Source organism: Ambystoma mexicanum, chromosome 10 (assembly GCF_040938575.1).
Source record: "Ambystoma mexicanum isolate Mex_15411 chromosome 10, UKY_AmexF1_1, whole genome shotgun sequence".
In the NCBI taxonomy this organism is placed as follows: domain Eukaryota; kingdom Metazoa; phylum Chordata; class Amphibia; order Caudata; family Ambystomatidae; genus Ambystoma; species Ambystoma mexicanum.
The window spans coordinates 1,503,237,912-1,503,256,348 of NC_090932.1; the positions used below are offsets into that span (position 1 = coordinate 1,503,237,912).

Here is an 18,437-nt window from a genome sequence, read left to right on the forward strand (position 1 = left end):
TTTCCAACTATGTGCCAATATCACTGCTCTTTGACAGTGTCTACTCAGTTTGGGAGTTGAAATATATTTTCAATTTTCCCAGGCTACTCAAGTTAGGACTGAAGAGCACCCTTCCACCACGCTAAAAGCGTCCCTGTAACAAGGAGGACACAACACTCTCCTGATGATAAGCAACCTGATTGGATTCTATGTTCTAACACCTCTCAGGCTGGCTTACGCAAATTTGCCATCTCAAATGCGGAGCAACCACACAACACTCGTGCGAGATACTTCAACACCAACGTCAGGGGCAAGCCTGCATGCCATGCGGTACACTTCTCTGTCAAAGACTGCAAGTCTTCTGCGCTGGCCACTAACGTTAATCTTGACCAAAACCTCAGAACACTATTCTGGGTGGAGCGCCAGGATAAATAAACTCCCCAGGATCCTATCAGTACTGTTGCAGGTGAATGCTTCCGTATCCCACTCCTGAGTAAAACTGCAAGCACTCTGTTCTTACAAACTAAAAATAAATTCAAGGTCGCACCAATCTGTACTGCAACCTGTCCCAAGCCGAGTAACACTGAATTATCTTTTTTCTCATTTGCATAAATGTCTCAAAAAAGGGGCTCTGAGAAGGTCTGCAAGAAACCAGAACCTGCTAGATCAAGGGTTTATGATGAGAAGCATTTTAGAATGCCCTCCAGGGTTCCACACTAACTTGCTATGAAGGCCAAGCAATCAGCTCCTAAATTCTTACTCTCCATCTGGGAAAGGGACCTGGGGGAGAAATGGCTACGCAATTCACTCTACCAAACACTCACTCCAGAGCCTCAGCAACCCGACCATTGCAGATTACCTCCACTGCCTACTGCTATCCGGACATTTCCCTGCACCTCAAGGTGCTTGAGGACCTGACAGTGCCCCTCCCTCCACGCAACCACTTGAGGGCCGTGTCCCAGGGCTTGGCTTACCAGGATTCAACGATGAACCTGCTCAGCAGCTTGCCATGGTCTCTCCTCAGGGCCATATGCCTTCCAATCTATAAGGCTCTGTAATTTCCTCTATAAACCCTTGAGTAGAGAGCCCCCTTGTACCTCATATTCTCTCTCTTGATTCGCATAAAAAAACGGGAGGTAGGGTCCGTCATACTTTGTCCCCTCTAAACAGGATTTCAAAAGGCAACCACCATGGACACCCGGAGGCTATGGCTGTTCTCCAAGTAAGCAAATAAATGGTTACCTCCAAGTCTTTGCAACACCAATCTGCCATGTGCTTCGTGCTGCAACAGTCTTCCAGAAACAATTAAGATATTATTCATGTAAACCACCAAGAAGAAATCCAGGTATTCCCTAAGCGCCTTGAAAACTGGAAAGTGGCAGGGTCATTACAGAGACCAAAGGTCATGAGTTTATATTCATGAAGCCCGCATTTAGTTCTAGAAGCCTTCTTCCATTAATCTCACCCTCAAACACTAACTAGGTTGAAAGCTCCTCATTGATCCAACTTCATAAAGATGGTTGCCGCTTGCTTCCGATCCATTATTTCTGAGATTAATGGAAAAGGGTAGCAATTAGCCACCGTAATCATGCTCAGGGCTCCATAATCTATACAGGCCCGGAAGAGTCAATCTTTCGTTAAAGCAAAAAACACCCATCGATGCAGCTGGCGACAGGGAATGTCACATAAAGCCAGATTTTCCTTGAAATACTTCTTGATATGTTAGGTTTATTTCTCAATCAAGGTGTACATTCTACTGCATGGAACAGGTGCACAGTCGTAGAGACAGCGAGGTACTAAACACCCTGCTTCAGCCTCATGAAGAAACTAAACTCATGGTAACACTCAGGCAATTCCCTTACCATAGCACCAACAGAGTGACATCCAGTGCTCCCTCTGCAAGACAAACTCCAACCTCCTGCTTGATGGGCCTGCTGTGAAGACAACCTCTTGACAGAACTCTGATTTGAACTCCACCCTTCTCCTAACCCAGTTTATATAAGGGTTACGTAAAGTCAACCAGGGCACTCCCAACATAACCTCCAACTGAGGGGCACCAATAAGCTCAAACACAGTTCCATCCCAATGACTCCCATGAATCTCAACTTAACCACTTCTGTCTCATGAGTTATGAGCCCTGAGGACAGCTGCATGCCATCCACTGGCCTAAACCTCTACGGCAAGAGTGTTCATCCAATTAGAAAACCCATAATCTATGCCAAGCCCCAATAAAAAATGTTCCCTGTGTCCCCCGAGTCTAGCACGCAAGGCACGCCACATTTCAACGTGCACCACTCCAAAACAAGAATACAATGTGATGTGAGGGTCTACTGCCTGAAGCGTTTTGGCTACCTGTTGTGTTTTCACTGAAGGCGGTGGAACCCTCCAAAGTCTATGAGGAAAGTCTCCCAGGACAGGTCATTTATTTCCAAAATATAGGCAAAGGTTGTTCCTTCTCCTCTTTTCCCTTTCCTCTGTAGTCAACAGGGTGAAGGTTTTGATCCTTCCCATCCCTCGACTCCAGTCTCTTTCATTCTGATCTGGACCAGGATCTTACTCCTAGGACACCCAGTCTTTGCTCTAACCTTCTTTCCCCTAACCCATAGTCCACCCGAATCACCAGATCTATCAAGGCCTCGCTAGAGATGGTCTATCTGCAACCAATGCTAAGGAATCCTTTAACTCATCCCTCAGTCACCAGTAAAACAGGGATGCCATCTTTTCCGCCTGTCAGCCACTTTCTCATACACGCTCTGCCAGATCCCCACCACCATGCCTTAAATCAATCAACTCGCCATCCACACTCCGACTGATCAAACATCTTTCAAAAGTCAAACTTTAACTGAGTCAGGTCTGTCAGAGGGGATCACCCTGGAGAAACCAGCGGAATTAAGCATGCTGCTGCTTCTGATGTTACGATAAAAGAAATGCCAACTTAGCTGCTACTGTGGAAAACGCATCTGGCTAGCATAGAAAATGCCATTTGCGTCAGAAAAATCTTAAATGTTTAGGGGTCTTCTCCATAATGCTCTGGAGGCGCCAATGGAATGGCCAAATGCAGAGATGGAGAGTTCTGTGCCTGCGCACACTCTCCTCTTCAATCTTACTAGAGTGCCAGCTATCCTTTTCAGGATACAACTTGGGGGGCTCTGAACTAGCTACTTACCCAGTTACTAGAGACTTCCGTGAACCTGTTGATCCACAGACTCTGAGATTCAGATCTTCTGCCTTCATATTAAGTGCGTAAGCCTCTTTGCGTGAGGCCACCATTTCCTCCCTCATCTCCCCAAACATCCACTTCAGGGAACCCAAGGTTGCCTCCTCGGGGTCCATATGAAATGGGGCAGGGTTATCAACATGGGCCTCTAACCCTGTCATGTCCCAGTTGTCCTTCTCCTGTGGAAGTTGCTGGTCCCCTTAAGTGTCCTGCCTGCAGCTGCCGCCTTAAATACCAGCTCTTTCTACGACACTCACAGGGGTGATGGGGGTAGATGGATTAAATGATAAACACCAGATTCTGTCACTACTCGCTTCTCCCTCTCAAACCTTTGTATTAAAGTTGTTAATTCAGTACCAGATGGGGGGGGGCGCACATACTACCTATGGGAGTAAGCAAGAGGGGAAGGGGCACCTCCTAGGGGGGAAAAATACAGGTACACAAACAAACTGCAGTCACACCATGAAAGAAGGCTTTGCAGGGTGATGCAGGGGTAGGGATGCACTGTGTATGTCATCAGCCCAGGGAGCTTTTGTATAGTATTACGAGAAAGGGAAGGAAAAATCACACTTAGCAGGCATGCCCCCAGTTTGGGCCTCGCCCAGGACACCTGCTCTCAACACATGATCAGCGCACCATGGATTAGTGAAGAGGGAGACGGAGCTCAAGCTGCGCATCATGGGCAGACCGAAGCAGCTAAAACAACACTGGGTGATGTAATGACAGGGCGGCAAGCCAATTCTATGGGCACTCGGGGTAGAGGTGAAGTGGACCTGAGCCAGAGAACCATTGACATAGCTATGAGTGCCCATCGGCCGTGGTTATGGGAATGGGAAGCTGAACGGAGTGGCGCTCCTGGGAGGACCAATCAAACAGTACGTTTCTATGGCCCTGGGAGGTAGCCAGCCTTCAGAGTATCCACCACAAGGTTTGCGAATACTATTATCCAGCAGCTAATGTGTGAATGTCTCCCTTACCATCAGAGGCTTGGTGTCTCGGGTTCCTTTCGCAATGGTTCTGACCAATGGCAAAATAATAAAGTCCCAGCGGTCAGCACAAATATTATTTTACAAATTGCAAACTGTACCCAGGAGGGGTGGTAAGCGATGTGTTTGGATACTATTACCCCGTTTGCTCCAATCACGTTTCACTAACATACATTTAGCTCTAAGGATATGACGTAGTTTAGCCAATTCATTTCTTGGGAAACATGGAAAATATGAACATCCTGGGCTGCAACAGTTTCTAATGCTTGACCATTGTATTTGTAGTATAAAAATAATGTTTGATGTATGCTCAGATGTCCGCTCTGATCAATCAGTTCCAGTCCACTGTTCTGTTTGACTTGTGCCCGCCAAGCTGTAATAACCAGCTTTGTTTCTTGCCCAGTGTGTGCTCCTTTTTTAATGACGATTTTTATATGGTGGGATCGTAGGACCCCTGATACACCTTCATGAATCTCCTCTGCTCTGGTCAGAAATCTGAAAAGACTTACAGTCTTATTAGTCATCTTTCAACTGTAGCTTCACCATCTCCAATTCCTTAGATCGCCTCTGAAAGCCATATTACCTGGTTAAGCGCTTCAAGTCCGCTATGATTTGTTCGCTTCAGAGAGACAAACGGCATAGTTCTTCATGCATGAGCATTGCGCAGGGATTTTATTTAATTGAGTTCCGTGAAGAGCAGCGTCTCCGTGTAAGGCAGGTAGCAGCGTTACTCCAGTTCTTCAGCTTCAGGAAGGGAGATTAGCATCTCCAACCATGTAACATGCTTTACAGAAGAAGACAAGTTACAGTCTGAGATCAGTGCACTCATGAACACATCCTAGCTGACAGTTTGTTTGGTACAGTTATAGCGTATGTGATGAACCAGGACTGAGACGCATACACAGAAGAGTCATGTTGGTTGTTATAGATTTTTATTCAAATAATAAGAGGGTTGGAAAATGCCTCGCTGTCCCTGCTCTAGGAGGTATTTCCCTACCTCAACCAAAACTAGGGGTCTGTCCGATGTCAAATGTCCAAAGCAAAATGTCCTGTGTCCGAAATCCTATTCTAGACCTCACATTCTAAAAGAAAATCTAATGGTAATGGCTTTGGCTTGAAAAGTGTACAAATGTTCAAATTCAACAAACCATATAAGGCTGTTACTTAGATGGTGTTCACAGTTGCTGGGAATGCTCCCTTCTCCAGGTTTCTTTCCAGCAGAACAAAAGTTCCACAAATATAACCAAGTTCTTTGTAGCTCAAGAAGATAGCTACCTCTTCCAGATATTTGCAATTTATTTCACAGACTTGGCTCCACCTGATGCACTCTCCCGACAGGACTTCTTACACAGTTCACTGAATTCACAATCCCAAGGGAATGGGTCTTCCTCATGAAAAAACTGGTGTACTCCCCTGCCAGGTTCTTTGGTCACGCAATATGGGTGCGAGCGCCAGTCTTGCAAAGGCCTGGTTTCCCTCCTGCCATGATTTTATGTTACAAAAGATTCACAAGTCTATTCATTTCAGGTGTGGGTCTTAGACTCAATAAACTTCAGGCTACAGCCTTTGCCATGCTTTTAATAACCAGTTTGACTCTTTCTTAATCACTTCTGCAGGGCTTGCTGGCCTCTCCAAAGGTGCGTAGCGTTCCACCTTACCCAGCTGGGCTCACCGTTTATGGCTACTTCAGCATCCTTTGCAAGCTTCCTTGATTGCTGCAACACTCCGGTAGGTTAGGAGAGCATCCCGTCCTTTCTCTGCTCTTAGCCTGGCTTCCACAGTTTGGAGGCAGCGGAACCGGCAGACCTTTCGCAACGCGCAGCACTCGGTCTGCTCCTCTCTTTTCTGCGGGCCTCGCATGCAGCTGGGCTCTTGTCGAGCAGTTTGTCCTTCCAATGGGAGCCGCCTTCTCCTGTCAGCTTCTTCGCTTACATCAGCTGCTGGGGATTTAAAGCTCCCGCTACTGTGCCACTCCTTCCAACAACTAGAACGTGTGTGGGCTTCTGTGATTTAGTGGTCATCATAACTCCATTCCTCCTCCTCGTCCTAGTATCTTTAAAGGATTTATATACATGAGATTGATGGTCAGATATTGTGGGATGTCATCAGCAAGCCTTGTGGGAAGTTGAAGGGGGTTAGCACAATATGCCGTTAAGGCATGAGGAATGGAGGAGGCATCTCGAAAAGTGGCATAGGGATACATGTCTCATCTGATGATGCCAATCTACCCCCATGTGGGTCGCCTCCCCTCATGTGATCCTCCCTCGCATAGCTCTACCCCCAGGGTCAGGATCAGGTACCGGCTGCCATTCCCTGGCCACATGAGGAGAGGCTACTTCCGGGAAAGGTGCGATGCCATCATCAGATTCGTCACACTTACCATTGCTCTTCTTTCTCGCCCCTGCAGATCTTCACACAATGAAGAAGACCGGAAATCTGGTTTTTGTTTTTTATCAACTTCCCCTTTCCCCTGGGGTGTGTTGGCCTCAGCTGTTTAACTATCTGCTGTGAACGAGACGCTCTTGTGGGTCTGTGCGGTTCAACAGCTCCCGAGGATGAGGCCTGCCAGGACTTTACGCTGGTGAAGAGGTAACCCTGACTGGAATCACTCCCACACTCCAACTGGAAGAGTTCCTATTGTGTTGCTATAGGCTTTTTACTGCTTCTGTTTACTAATGTTATTCTCACTTACTAGTAGGGAAGGAAATAACTATAGTTCTCTCACACTTATGGTTGTTGTGACAGTGTCTCTGTGTGTTCTTGTCTCAAAGGTTCAGAGTTGTTTTCTTCCCACACAGGAGCTTCAAGTGCCATAAGTGCTGCCAGACCTCCTTTGCCGTGGATGGTGACGCATGTTTGCGCAAATTCCTGTGCTCAAAAGAGTTCCCAACACTGTTCTTGAGCCGCTTCTGGTTACTAAGAGGATGTAACGCTCTCTGTAAAATAAGTGCACATGCCTCTCCCTTACTTCCTCTTTTTTCTGTGACACGCTGGACACGTGGCGGGGTTCAATTCTCTTGACCTCTTGCAGAAAGGCTGCTGCAGCAAACAGGCTCTCATGTCAGAGCTTGAGGTGATGAGCGAGAGCAATGGAACAATAATCTACACCTAGTGAGCATCAAGCTGCAGGTGTTGCTTGCGCACTGTACTACTTCTCCCTCACGCACTGGGACCCTTCTGCACTAACACCCAGCACTGATCTTCCCCAAAATCTCAGGCGGGGATGCGGAGTAAAGCTAAGATGTAATTAAGCTCCCTGGGGTCCCAAATATATAGTTATTTGTGTATAAACCTCAAATATTTAACTCATGAGTGAAACTGTACACTTTCTCTTAACAAGCAAATCATTTGAAGACCCCACCAATCCATGCTGTAACCTGTACCATGCTGATTCAAACAGTGTTTTCTCCCTTCTTTTCTTCATCAAATCTCTCAGGATAGGGACCCAAGGCCAACCCCCAAGAAACTAGGACATCCTAGATCAAGGTATTTTTCCAAACTAACTCACTGGAGGAAAGCCAACCAATCAGCTCCTAGATCCCTCGGGAAGGGATACGAATTCCTGCTTACGGGAAGTAGTTAGGAAAAAAAAAGAAATTGCTACTCAATTCACTCCACCAGACACACTAACTCCAGGGCCGCAGCAACTAGCCTTGTCCCTGAAATCTTTTGTAGTCTGCTTTAAATCAAATACCCACCCTATGAACCACCACTGCCTGTTGAGACCTCTCCCTGCACCTAGAGGACCTGACAATAATAGTCAGATCTTCGAATTTTCCTGTACCCTTCTCCGACTCTATAGGAATTTGAATAACTCCTCTTCTCAATTTCAGCTTTGTACAAAGGCTCTCTATGACAAGATTGGCTCCAACTCTTTAAAACTAAACTCAGACAAGAAAACAACATTTTGGGTGACAGGAGGGTCCACATAGATCTGGATAATACAGGTGTGGCTTTCCTTCTGCCACCTTACTTCTCAACCCTCCTGGTGCAGTAATAAAGCACCTTGCCTTCAGATTCGACCACATCCTACCTTTGATCCATTAAATAACCCAAAACAACGTCCCAAATGGCTTCCTAGTGACACGACTGATGACATTACAGAAGATGTAACAGTGTGAGAATTGCTCTTGGGAAAGAGGATATAGGTATTAAATGCAAGGTATGCCATAGTAAGAGTTGGATCCTCAAGTCAAGAACAGTGGATTGCTGGGCATTGTTGCAGGGCGTGTCTCATGAGTTATGGCCCCTGTGCATGTGGCAAGGCCGCAGATCATATCAATGGGCACTGCAGGTAGGATCATTGAGCTTGTCGGATGGCCGAAGGTGATAGGATGCCATGAGCTGTGCAGTTATGGTCACATTGCTGATTGTAGGTCTTGTGTTGTAGTTTGCGTCCCATTGCCTAATTTTTGGCAATTCATTTCAAATGCTTTCATAATATAAGGTTAACCATCATTTCAATTATTGTTTTCTAGGACTGTAAGCACACGCACACACACACACACACACAAATATACAAAACACACATAGATATGCATAAATAATATTATTGTGTATATATATATATATATAGGAAAGTCCATTTGAGCCAAGTCACATATTCCACAACGCCACCTAGTAGCCATCGCTGAAAGTTCACTTCCAGTTCTGAGCCACAACAGCAAAACATTGTGGGTATGCAAATTATCTCAAGTGAACTTCCAGCGATGGCTAATAGGTGGCGTTGTGGAATGTGTGACCCACTATATAACGTTCTATATGTGTATGTGTGTGTCCATATATACATATGTGTAGAGATAGGTTGATTGCCTCTGCTCAGTAAGCGTTCCTTAGATTAAGGAATGCGGAATGTGTTTGAAAATTCTTCTGGACTGCTACATGGAGGGGAATAAATCCCAGATTATACCATATTGGTTCTATATCCAACCTCTGACCCCGGACAGTTACTGTGGCTGTGTGTAAAGGGCCTCTCACCAAAGAAAGATACTGGGGAAGCATTGCCTGCAGAGCTAAATGCTGAATACCAATCTAAGACTTGGCTAAACGTGAATGTATTACTAATGGGAATGTGCTCAGATTTAATTTCTTGAGATGCCGTGACTGCACCGGGAGGATTGCCAAGGTAATGTGACTTTATGGAATAAATAAATCAAGTGACTGATTACTTCTAACAATGTGCAGACATTGCATTTATATGCAAGGGGTTCTCCATTTCTCTCCAGCCAAAACAGCAGAAAACTGTGTGAACAAAATGAAATGATACCAAAGTTAATGATGAGGGAAACCCCTCAGGGGCGCAGCACGGTCTAGATGTCAGCTCCTTCCCTTTGGACGGAGGATTAGTCAATTTCCACACGTTCAGACAAAGCAAAATAAGATGTTCAGGTTACAGGTTTTTGCTCCTGGTGTTTTCTTCCCCAAATGTTTCATTTTTTAGATTCCCCCCTCTCCTGCTTACCCCTCAATAGCCCCAATATCCACCCCCATTCCTCAAAAGAATGAACCCCTTTCCCATACTACCTGTAGCTTCTTGTAAGATTATATATTGTAGATTAATTTCTTGGCAATCAATATTCTGCACTGAGAAATGTGTGGTGTTACTATTCTACAATGAAATCGCCGGGCTACCTGTGATTCTTGCCCTGATCCAGGCTCGGGCAGGGCAATAGGGCAATGCCTGAAGGGCCAGGCCATGATTCTAGATGGGCCAGTTTTTTTGACCGAATGGATCTGTTTTTGGCCAGAGCGGGCCAGTTTCATAAATGATTGCACTCATTTTGATATGATAATGAAATGATAGTTTATTTATATAGCGCCTTTACACAATGTGCTTCAAAGCGCTTCCAGGCAAGGGAGGGAACAAGGGAAAATACAATAACATTCTTACAGGTCATGAACAGTAAGGATGTGAAATTAACTATCATACTCGGCCTGAAGATATTTCAGATAGTGCAAGAGTAAGACATAGATAAAGAAGGGAGGGGGAGAGCGGGAAGGAAATGGAAACAGACAGGCGACTATCTTATTAGGCCTGATAACATTAGCCAGAGAAAAACAAAAGGTGAGAGAGAGGGGTGCACAAAGGGAGGGGAGGAACAAAACAAGCAACTATCGTACTAGGCCTGCCGACATTTCAGATAGTGCTGGAGTAACAAATGTTACTAGGAAAATATGTTTTCTAATGCATTATTTGAAACACATTTTACCAACCAAACAAAACCTTGGATAGTAATCAAACAGTCTGCTCTGGATAGTAATAAATTGTAATTTGTGGCTGTGGGACACATGTTCCTTGGTGCCAGGACAGATATTATGCCCCAGCCCGACCCTGCCCTGATCTGTAAAAGAATGCCGAATAGCCACCAGCTGCAGAAATCTTCCATTCTCTATTGTCTGTGTGTTGTGCTGTCCCTTTAATCTGATTGCAAGCCAACCTTTCCAAGCCGTCTACATCATGCTGAGTTAAACCTCACACCGGCCCCTTTGTCAATCAGGGTGACAGCTTTATTTGGAAAATGCAACCCATTACAACTATTCTTTTTCTGTGTTACACAGGCCTAACACAGCCAGAATCCAGTCTCTGAGTCCAACCCCCAGACTGCACACATTCAACTGATCCCGATACCACCACACGCAATGCTAGGATGCAGCTACCATAAAGCAATCACATCAGCTGCGCACATAGTGAGTGCACCCATGCACCCTATGATACCCTACTCTCTCAACTGACCTGGACTTCGGTTCACGAGGGCGTTCAACCCACAAGCTCTTTGAGGTCATACCAATAATATATAGAGCGCTATATAAATGCCAAATAGCATAACATAACAAGACCGACTTTGAATACGGCATTTCCCACTGCCACACTGCCCCCTCCTGCTCTTGTGGAACACTAGCCTTGGCTCTGCCTCTACCCTACCCTCGTTGCTCCAGCCCACTCCCTTACAGAAGGGTGGGAGATGGCCGCCATTCTCTGCCGGAACCCTCTGCTTGCAAAGCATTCAAGCCACTCTATTATCAAGGCCAACTCTTCCACAACATGACTTCAAGGATGCTGTTGCTTCTGTTTGATGCTTGTTCTTCTTCACTGTCCTCCTCCCTCCACTTCAAGACATGAATGTGGCGTGTTGGCGCTCGTGCTGAACCTCCCCCTGACCTTACATGCCACCCCTTTTGCTCTCCTCCCAGCCTACATTGCTCTGCCCACCCCAGGAACTGGAATGAGGCCTATTTGCTGCTGCTGCCTCATCTTGTTCTCTTTCTAGCCCATCTTACTCTCTCCTCTTTCTGCCTCAGGAACAGGAATGCAGCCTGTTGGTCTTGCTGTAAAAATACCCCTGACCATACCTTGATCTCCTCCCAGTCCACCTTTTCTGTCCTCCTCCTTTTAACTCAGGAACTGCAAAGCAACCTGAGCCCGCCCCGTATTCTCTCAGCTTGCCAGCACTCTGAACCGATTTACATTCCCATAATATACTGATATAGTTTTAGCAGAAATTGTGCCGCTGGACTATTAATACATATTTTGTGCTCCAGTACCTCAAAGTTACATTTTCCACTTTTCAAGATGGAGTCTGCAAATCCTTCTCTTCACGGATGATCCATGTCTGGTATTTTCCTTGGTGTTGATGATATGTTATTTATATAGCGCTTTCGCCAAAGCAATTTGCATAGACCACAAAATACCTTACAAACAATATCACCCAACTGAAATTGGTACTCATTTATCGACCTCGGAAGCATGAAAGGCTGAGTTGGCATTCCCGGGGTTGCAACCAGCGATCTGCAGATCACACACAGATCGCAGCAAAGGGCGCTCAACCCAGTGAGCTATCTTACTGGCTATGGTATCTCACCTTTGTGAGAGGAGCATGATGTCTGCCCGGTTCTGAGTGCCATCTTAGTGCGAGAGAGTGAACTTGCTTTGGGCAGCCACCTAGGTATTGGGAGAGATGCCTTCTGTGCAGGAAAATAGACCTGCACTAGTGGCAGTGACAATTTTGTTACCTCAATTAATGCTGTAAAAGCATCAGTTCTGCAAGGGCATCAATGAGTCAAAAGATTAACAAAGCCAGCAGCTACCGCTTTTGACCAAATCCGAACAAATAGCTAAACTAAGGCTGTCTTTTAGAAGAGGGTACTCACCAAGAGTCGTCTGTCTCTTTTCCGCAGGAGAAAGGTTGAACACGTTGACATGGTCTCCTGAGTCAGGCTTATAAAAGGTTTCAATGTCAATCGAGAACTTCTCTACAAATGGACATGTATATCTGGAAAAGGAAGAAGAGATTTAGTGGCAGGGGTCTCGGTGAGTGGAAAAAGTGATCAACATGGATTGATGAGTGACATGATGACTATGTTCACGCCATGACTCCCTATCGACTAACTTCTGTTACTTGACGCGGATATTCGGCACAGACAGATCATTCGCGAGAACACAGAATTAACAAAAGCCTCAATGTAATTTCCTGTGGGTTTTGTGAATGAACTAGAAAGCAATTTGTCCAATTTCAGTAATAAACATAAATGGCCTAGAAACAAAAAACATTTCAGGAACGAATGCAACTTTGGTCAGATGTTCTAGAAATTGATTAGGATGCAGCATATTAGAGGCAGCTGATCTATTTCTAATACTGATCAGCTGCGTGGATGCTTTCTGGGAGGTGCAAACAATAAGTCAGAAAGTGAAACAGAGCAAGAGCATACACGTTCAACACTCCTGAAAGTCAAAAACCTACACTGGTTGCACATGAAACAAAGGCCCGCCTGTGAATTTCTCTCACTGAGCCCCACATGCAACTACTCCAACATAAGCCCAAAATAAATTCAGGTTACACACACCAATGATCAGCTAACCTCGCCCTTACAACATCCCCCAATTCAGTTTCACTAGAGGAGGAGGGTAGACCCCCAGTGTGCAAGAACACAGAACTGGACGTACTCAGAATATCAGAGAAAGAGCACCATCTGAGGTTCAAGCACAGTCTGAAGGCCAGCTTTCTTTTCAAGCCAGCCTACCTAGAGCTGGGCTAGCCTGATGGGGCTCGGGCCTGACCCCCCTCTCAGGCCAGTACCTGTCCAAAGCCAGGGCCGCCACAAGCCCCACGGGTGCCTGCCCACTCCTTAGATAAGAAAAAAAGACGCACGCCTGTAAATGTGCTCGCAGGAGCTGTGTGTGCCTATCTTCCGGTCCCTCCCCAGCCACTCATTGAATGGCTGGGGCGGGACAGGAAGTCAGGAGGCAGGACAGGAAGTAAGGCAGACTGTTATAAGACTAGAGAACAACTAAAGTCTAACATCTAACAGCTACAACTCGACGTAGTTCGGTGTATTGATGACAAAGAACCCTATCACAGACAAAGCTGTGTTTTAATTGTGTTGTAAACATTGGGTTGAAAAATGATGTATTGTTTTTATGTCTATATAAATATAATTTTTGATATTGAATAAAAAATTGTTTTTGGTAACGAAATAGATTAGAGTGGTTCATTAGCAATGTGGGTCTTTAATCGTATTTTGAAATGTTGTGCTATAACCGATGTTTAGTTTGAAGGAGAAAATGATGTCTGTTATTTTGCAGTAGAGAACATCACCCAACACTCCTTAGATAAGAAAAAAAGATGCACTCCTGTAAATGTGTGCACAGGAGCCGTGTGTGCCACTCATTGATTGGCTGGGGCAGGACAGGAAGTCAGGAGGCAGGACAAGAAGTAAGGCAGATGTGTTCCTGTGTATGCTGCCGGCACACGAGGAGCATCTCTTTTTTTTGTCCTGCCCCATAGGACACAACTGGAACACTTCCTAGTGGTGCTGTGAGGCAGCGGCGAGTTCAAAAAGGTGAGCCCCTTTGTTTCTCCTCCCAGTATCCTTTGCCCCTTTTGTTGCCCCAACCACTTTAGCTGCCCTAGACCCATTTTGACCCTTTTCCTGATCCTCCAGTCCCATTTAGCCCCATTGCCCCTTAACTTTTTTAGTTGCCCCTGGCCCGTTTTGCCCCTTTTCTTGCCCCCAGTCCCATTTAGCCCCTTTTGATGCCTCTGGCCCATTCGTGCCCACTTTAATCCATTCTTTGCCCTGTAGCCCCATTTTTGTTTGACCCTCCCCGGTGCAGGCCCCTATTGTAGCCCCCAAACCCTTTAGCCAATGTGCAGTATCCTAGTATAACATCTACATTGTGTGCTGGGTGTCTATATGAGTGAGCAGTGGAGCTTGGAGTGTTGGTGCAAGGCCTGGAATGGGGTTAGTGTAAGGGTTCCAGGAGCGGAAGGTTGGGGGACTGGCAGGGAGAGAGCCAAGGGAAGCAGAAGCACATCACCTTATCTCCTGACTTACTTTACCACTGTAACTGGAACATGGGGCCCATGAAGTAGTTGGAGGTCTTTACGTCTTTACGTAAATTGTTACGTTAGAGTTTTAGGGCACGGGCCCATGTAGTAGATTTTGGTGCGTTGTAGGTTATCGCACAATGTGTTTCCTCACGGTAGAGGTTACTGTTTTGAGAGTGAATTTTACACTCTTAATGGGTTTTCTGTGGTGCCAGGCGATACCTCAAGAGGAGAAGTGGCTCGCCAGTTGATTTTGCTATCATAATTTTGTTTTGGAGTGGCACACAGTTTTGGAGTTTTTGTTAGTGTGGTGCTTTTGGGAGTTTGCAGTGTTATACTTAGTTGAACCACACTGACACCCGTTTAATATTTATTCTAAATGTTTTGGGAGAGTTTAGATTTGCACATTTAACTTTTCATCTCTCATATGCATTTTAAACTAAGTTTTTGCAAATGTATGTTTTGCAATACACCACATTTTTTCATCTTGTGTGTATATTCAAAGTTTTCGGGAATATTCTGCAAGTGTTTTATTTTCATCTTTTCAACATTTGTCTAAGAATTTCCTGTGTTTGCACGGTTGTATCTGTGCACCTTACAATTTTTTTATGCACCACGCCTTTTGTGGTTGTGTCGTGCTTTTGTGATCTTTGTGTTGTGAGTGGCTATCCTAAAAAATGTTCTTCTCTGTTATATGTGAAGAGAGAGGTGGTGATGTTGATAGTGGTTAGGAAGGTTATTAGCAAGGTTAGTGACATTCAGACTTTAGTTATTCTCCATTGTGTTTTGTTTTTGATTAATTTCATAGGATGTTGGATGTAGTGAGTTTGCTCGTTTTACAGAGACGGTAGCGTCCTGTATTAGGGTGAGGTTGTGCTGGGACGTGGCAGGTCCAGGGTTTGGGCGTGGCAGGCCCTTACAGAAGGAGAAGAGGTTTTGTACTGATTGGTTAGGTGAGTTAGATGTTCTTTGCTCAAAGAGAGCGGGTTGTGCTTGGGGGTGGCAGCCCTGAGGTCCTGGGGGACAGACCAGGACAAAAGGTGTAATTGTTTCTCGAGGGTAAATTCCTTTTTATGCGCATGGATGGTAATACTTTTCCTTTTCATCAAAGGAGGGGGATGTTGTAGTACCCTTGTATAACATCTGCTATGTGTGCTGTGTGTCTATGTGAGTGAGCAGTGGAGCTTGGAGTGTTGGTGTGAGGCCTGGAATGGGGTGAGTGTAAGGGTTCCAGGAAAGGGGTTGGGGGACTGGCAGGGAGAGAGCCAAGGGAAGCTGAAGCACATCACCTGATCTCCTGTCTCACCTTCCCACTGTAACAATAAAGAACTCTTTACCTTTTTATAATCCTGGCTCTGGTGTGGTTCCTGAGTTTCCTGCCTGTGTCTTAACCACACTTAGATACTTCACAATCCTATTTAGCCCTTTTGTGTTGCTCTAGCACAAGTTCTTGCCCCCTTCTGCCCCTGTCCCTTTTTGCCCCCAGACTCCTTTAGGCAAGTGTGTTGCACCAGTACTGTGTATCCCCTTTCCTTGCTCCCTTTAGCCCCTTTTCTCATACCAGTTCCTTTTGTTGGCCGCAAACCTCTTTAGGCGCTTTTTTATTGCCCCAAACCCTTTTGTTCCCCACAGCACCTTTTTTGACTCCGACACAGGCCCCCCCACCACCCCTTATTTTGCACAGCGATTTCTCGGGCTCGTCTCATGTTGGGCCCTGAGAGCCAGGCCAGACCCCCAGGCTCGGCCCTGGCTCTGCCTTTCCCTTGAAATCTCTGGCTCCCCCAGGTCTAATCCTACCCCAACCAATATCTCCAAGCCTGCTACCCCAAGACTCCCGCCTATCAAACGGAGAGAGGTGTGAATCACTCTTGCAGAAGATGGGGTCCACCCTGTGTGATGTCTGTCTAAGACAGAATGGCACATGCACACATGCATACATACATACACATACATTAATACATACATACATGATCTCTACCAAAAAGTCCCTGTGATCTTTGCTTACAAATGTGATTCCTTATGTGTGTTATAAAACTGATAAGCCTTTGCCACTTGCCACTAAACCTTGCTGGCAAAGGCTAGAATCCAACAAGTGAGACATCTGAGCCTCGTTAGACCGGCCCTGCTACATGCGAAGGACCAGAAATGCATCCCAGCATTTCGGCAGTCAGTGCAGTGCCATTCCCCCCCTTGGCAGTGACCCCGTCAGCGTGGACAGGGCACACATTGGCTTCCTAGCAAGGCTGTTGGTTTCTGCACGGTCGAACAGAGAGAGGGGGTCTGCATGTTTAAGTCAGCACAGAGGTCCTGTGGTGGGCAACTCGTCACGGTGCACCTTAAAACGTCAACCCCATTTGTTATTCTATTCTAACAATAATGATCATGAACTACTAACGTGGCCCATGCTCCTGTTTGGAAAAACATCTCTGGAGGAAAGACAATGTTCTCATGACTGGCTATTGATCCAGTTAAGTGGTTCAGTGGCAGCGCGGGGGCCCTTTGGGGAGCATGAAATGGCAGCCCACAATGCACAAAATATCTTCCTTTCTAACAGAGCTGAATTTCATTATACATTATTCAGCTAATAGTCACTTCCTTACTTCCTCCAAATAGCTGTTTTCCAAACAACGTCATGGTTTGCAATTTCTAGGCAGATATGTAGACTGTGCAAAACCGGTACTTTCGGGTTATAAAATCTCAAAACGACGTTGTAGGGTTTATATTTCATGCAGGTAGGATGCACTTGGATTTCGCCCATTTTCCTGCAAACGTGCCCCCCCAAAACGTGAGAGTCTCCCAAAAAATCTCTGGTTTCCCAATTTTCCCGCGGCATATCTCTAATGTCCACCATGTCACATGACACTTGTGTCATTTCACTAGACTTTGCCCCAACAAAAGGATCGCATATAGTTTACTGAGAGCACCCAATGTTTGAGCCCTGTTCGTCTGCAGGGTGCCGAGCAGGGGCTGTTTACTCTCCTGCATGACGGTTTACACCCCAGCAGGACCTGTTCACTTGCCTGCAGGAGCGCGAACCCAGGTGCTGCTTCAACACCTGCTGCAAGGCAGGGGCCAATCACTCGCCACCAGGCCCTGCCCACTCCCCGAAAGGACATGTCCAGGTTGGCAGGGCCTACTCCTATCCGGGCGATGGATCCTGTTCACTTCCCCGGCAGAACCTCTTCACCCGCCTGAAGGACCGTTTACTCCGCTGCCCCACATGACCTGCTCTCTCCCAACCCTGGACATCTCCTGCACATGACCGTGCACTCCCTACCACTCTGCCAGGCGGTGTGTGACTACAACGTCCGGTGCCCGACTCTCCCAGGCTCTGCGGCCTCCTCGCGCGCTTTGCCACCCTTCTGTGCACTGCAGCAACAGCAGCATTATGACGCAGGGGGTCGCTGTTAGCATCATAATTATGGGTCTAAACACCAGAACGCAGGGAAAATATAACTTTCATGAAATTTTAGATTTACAATGCACGTTTATTTTAACAATGCACTGGGCATAAAGCTTGCAGCAGAAACATCACCGACAATTTTCAAATGATAAATGCACCATATAATCTTGGTCCAAAATTCACCGATATATACATTGTTTTTACTAACATTGCCTGGCTGCAAATGTAAAAAAAATGTCAACCCAATTATAGGCCTAGAGGAAACAGAAATGCGTCACTGGGGGTTGGTCTAATTCAGTGTTTCTGCAGCTTGGCATTGATATCTCGGTGCCCTGTCACAGCTTTCCCTCTCAATGGCATACCAAACTACCTGGAATAAATATTGAAACAAATATAATTTGACATTGCGAGTAAAAATGTGAATGAATAAAAATGGCCGAATTTTTCTCTTCAACTTTTTCCTTCCCGCTGGTGACGTATGCATCAATGCCAACATTTTGAATTTGCTAATTGAATTGCATTGGGAT

At 45.9% G+C, this 18,437-nt stretch overlaps 1 protein-coding gene across 12 annotated transcripts in view; it reads right to left on the reverse strand.

The window, feature by feature from the left end:
* PITPNM2 (phosphatidylinositol transfer protein membrane associated 2) overlaps window positions 1-18,437 on the reverse strand; it is a 1,944,277-nt gene that overhangs the window by 889,830 nt on the left and 1,036,010 nt on the right. For all 12 annotated transcript variants that reach the window (XM_069619654.1, XM_069619653.1, XM_069619649.1 and 9 more), the window contains one exon: window positions 12,331-12,452. In XM_069619654.1, coding sequence (XP_069475755.1) covers window positions 12,331-12,452 — 122 coding nt within the window. The remainder of the gene's footprint in view (window positions 1-12,330; window positions 12,453-18,437) is intronic.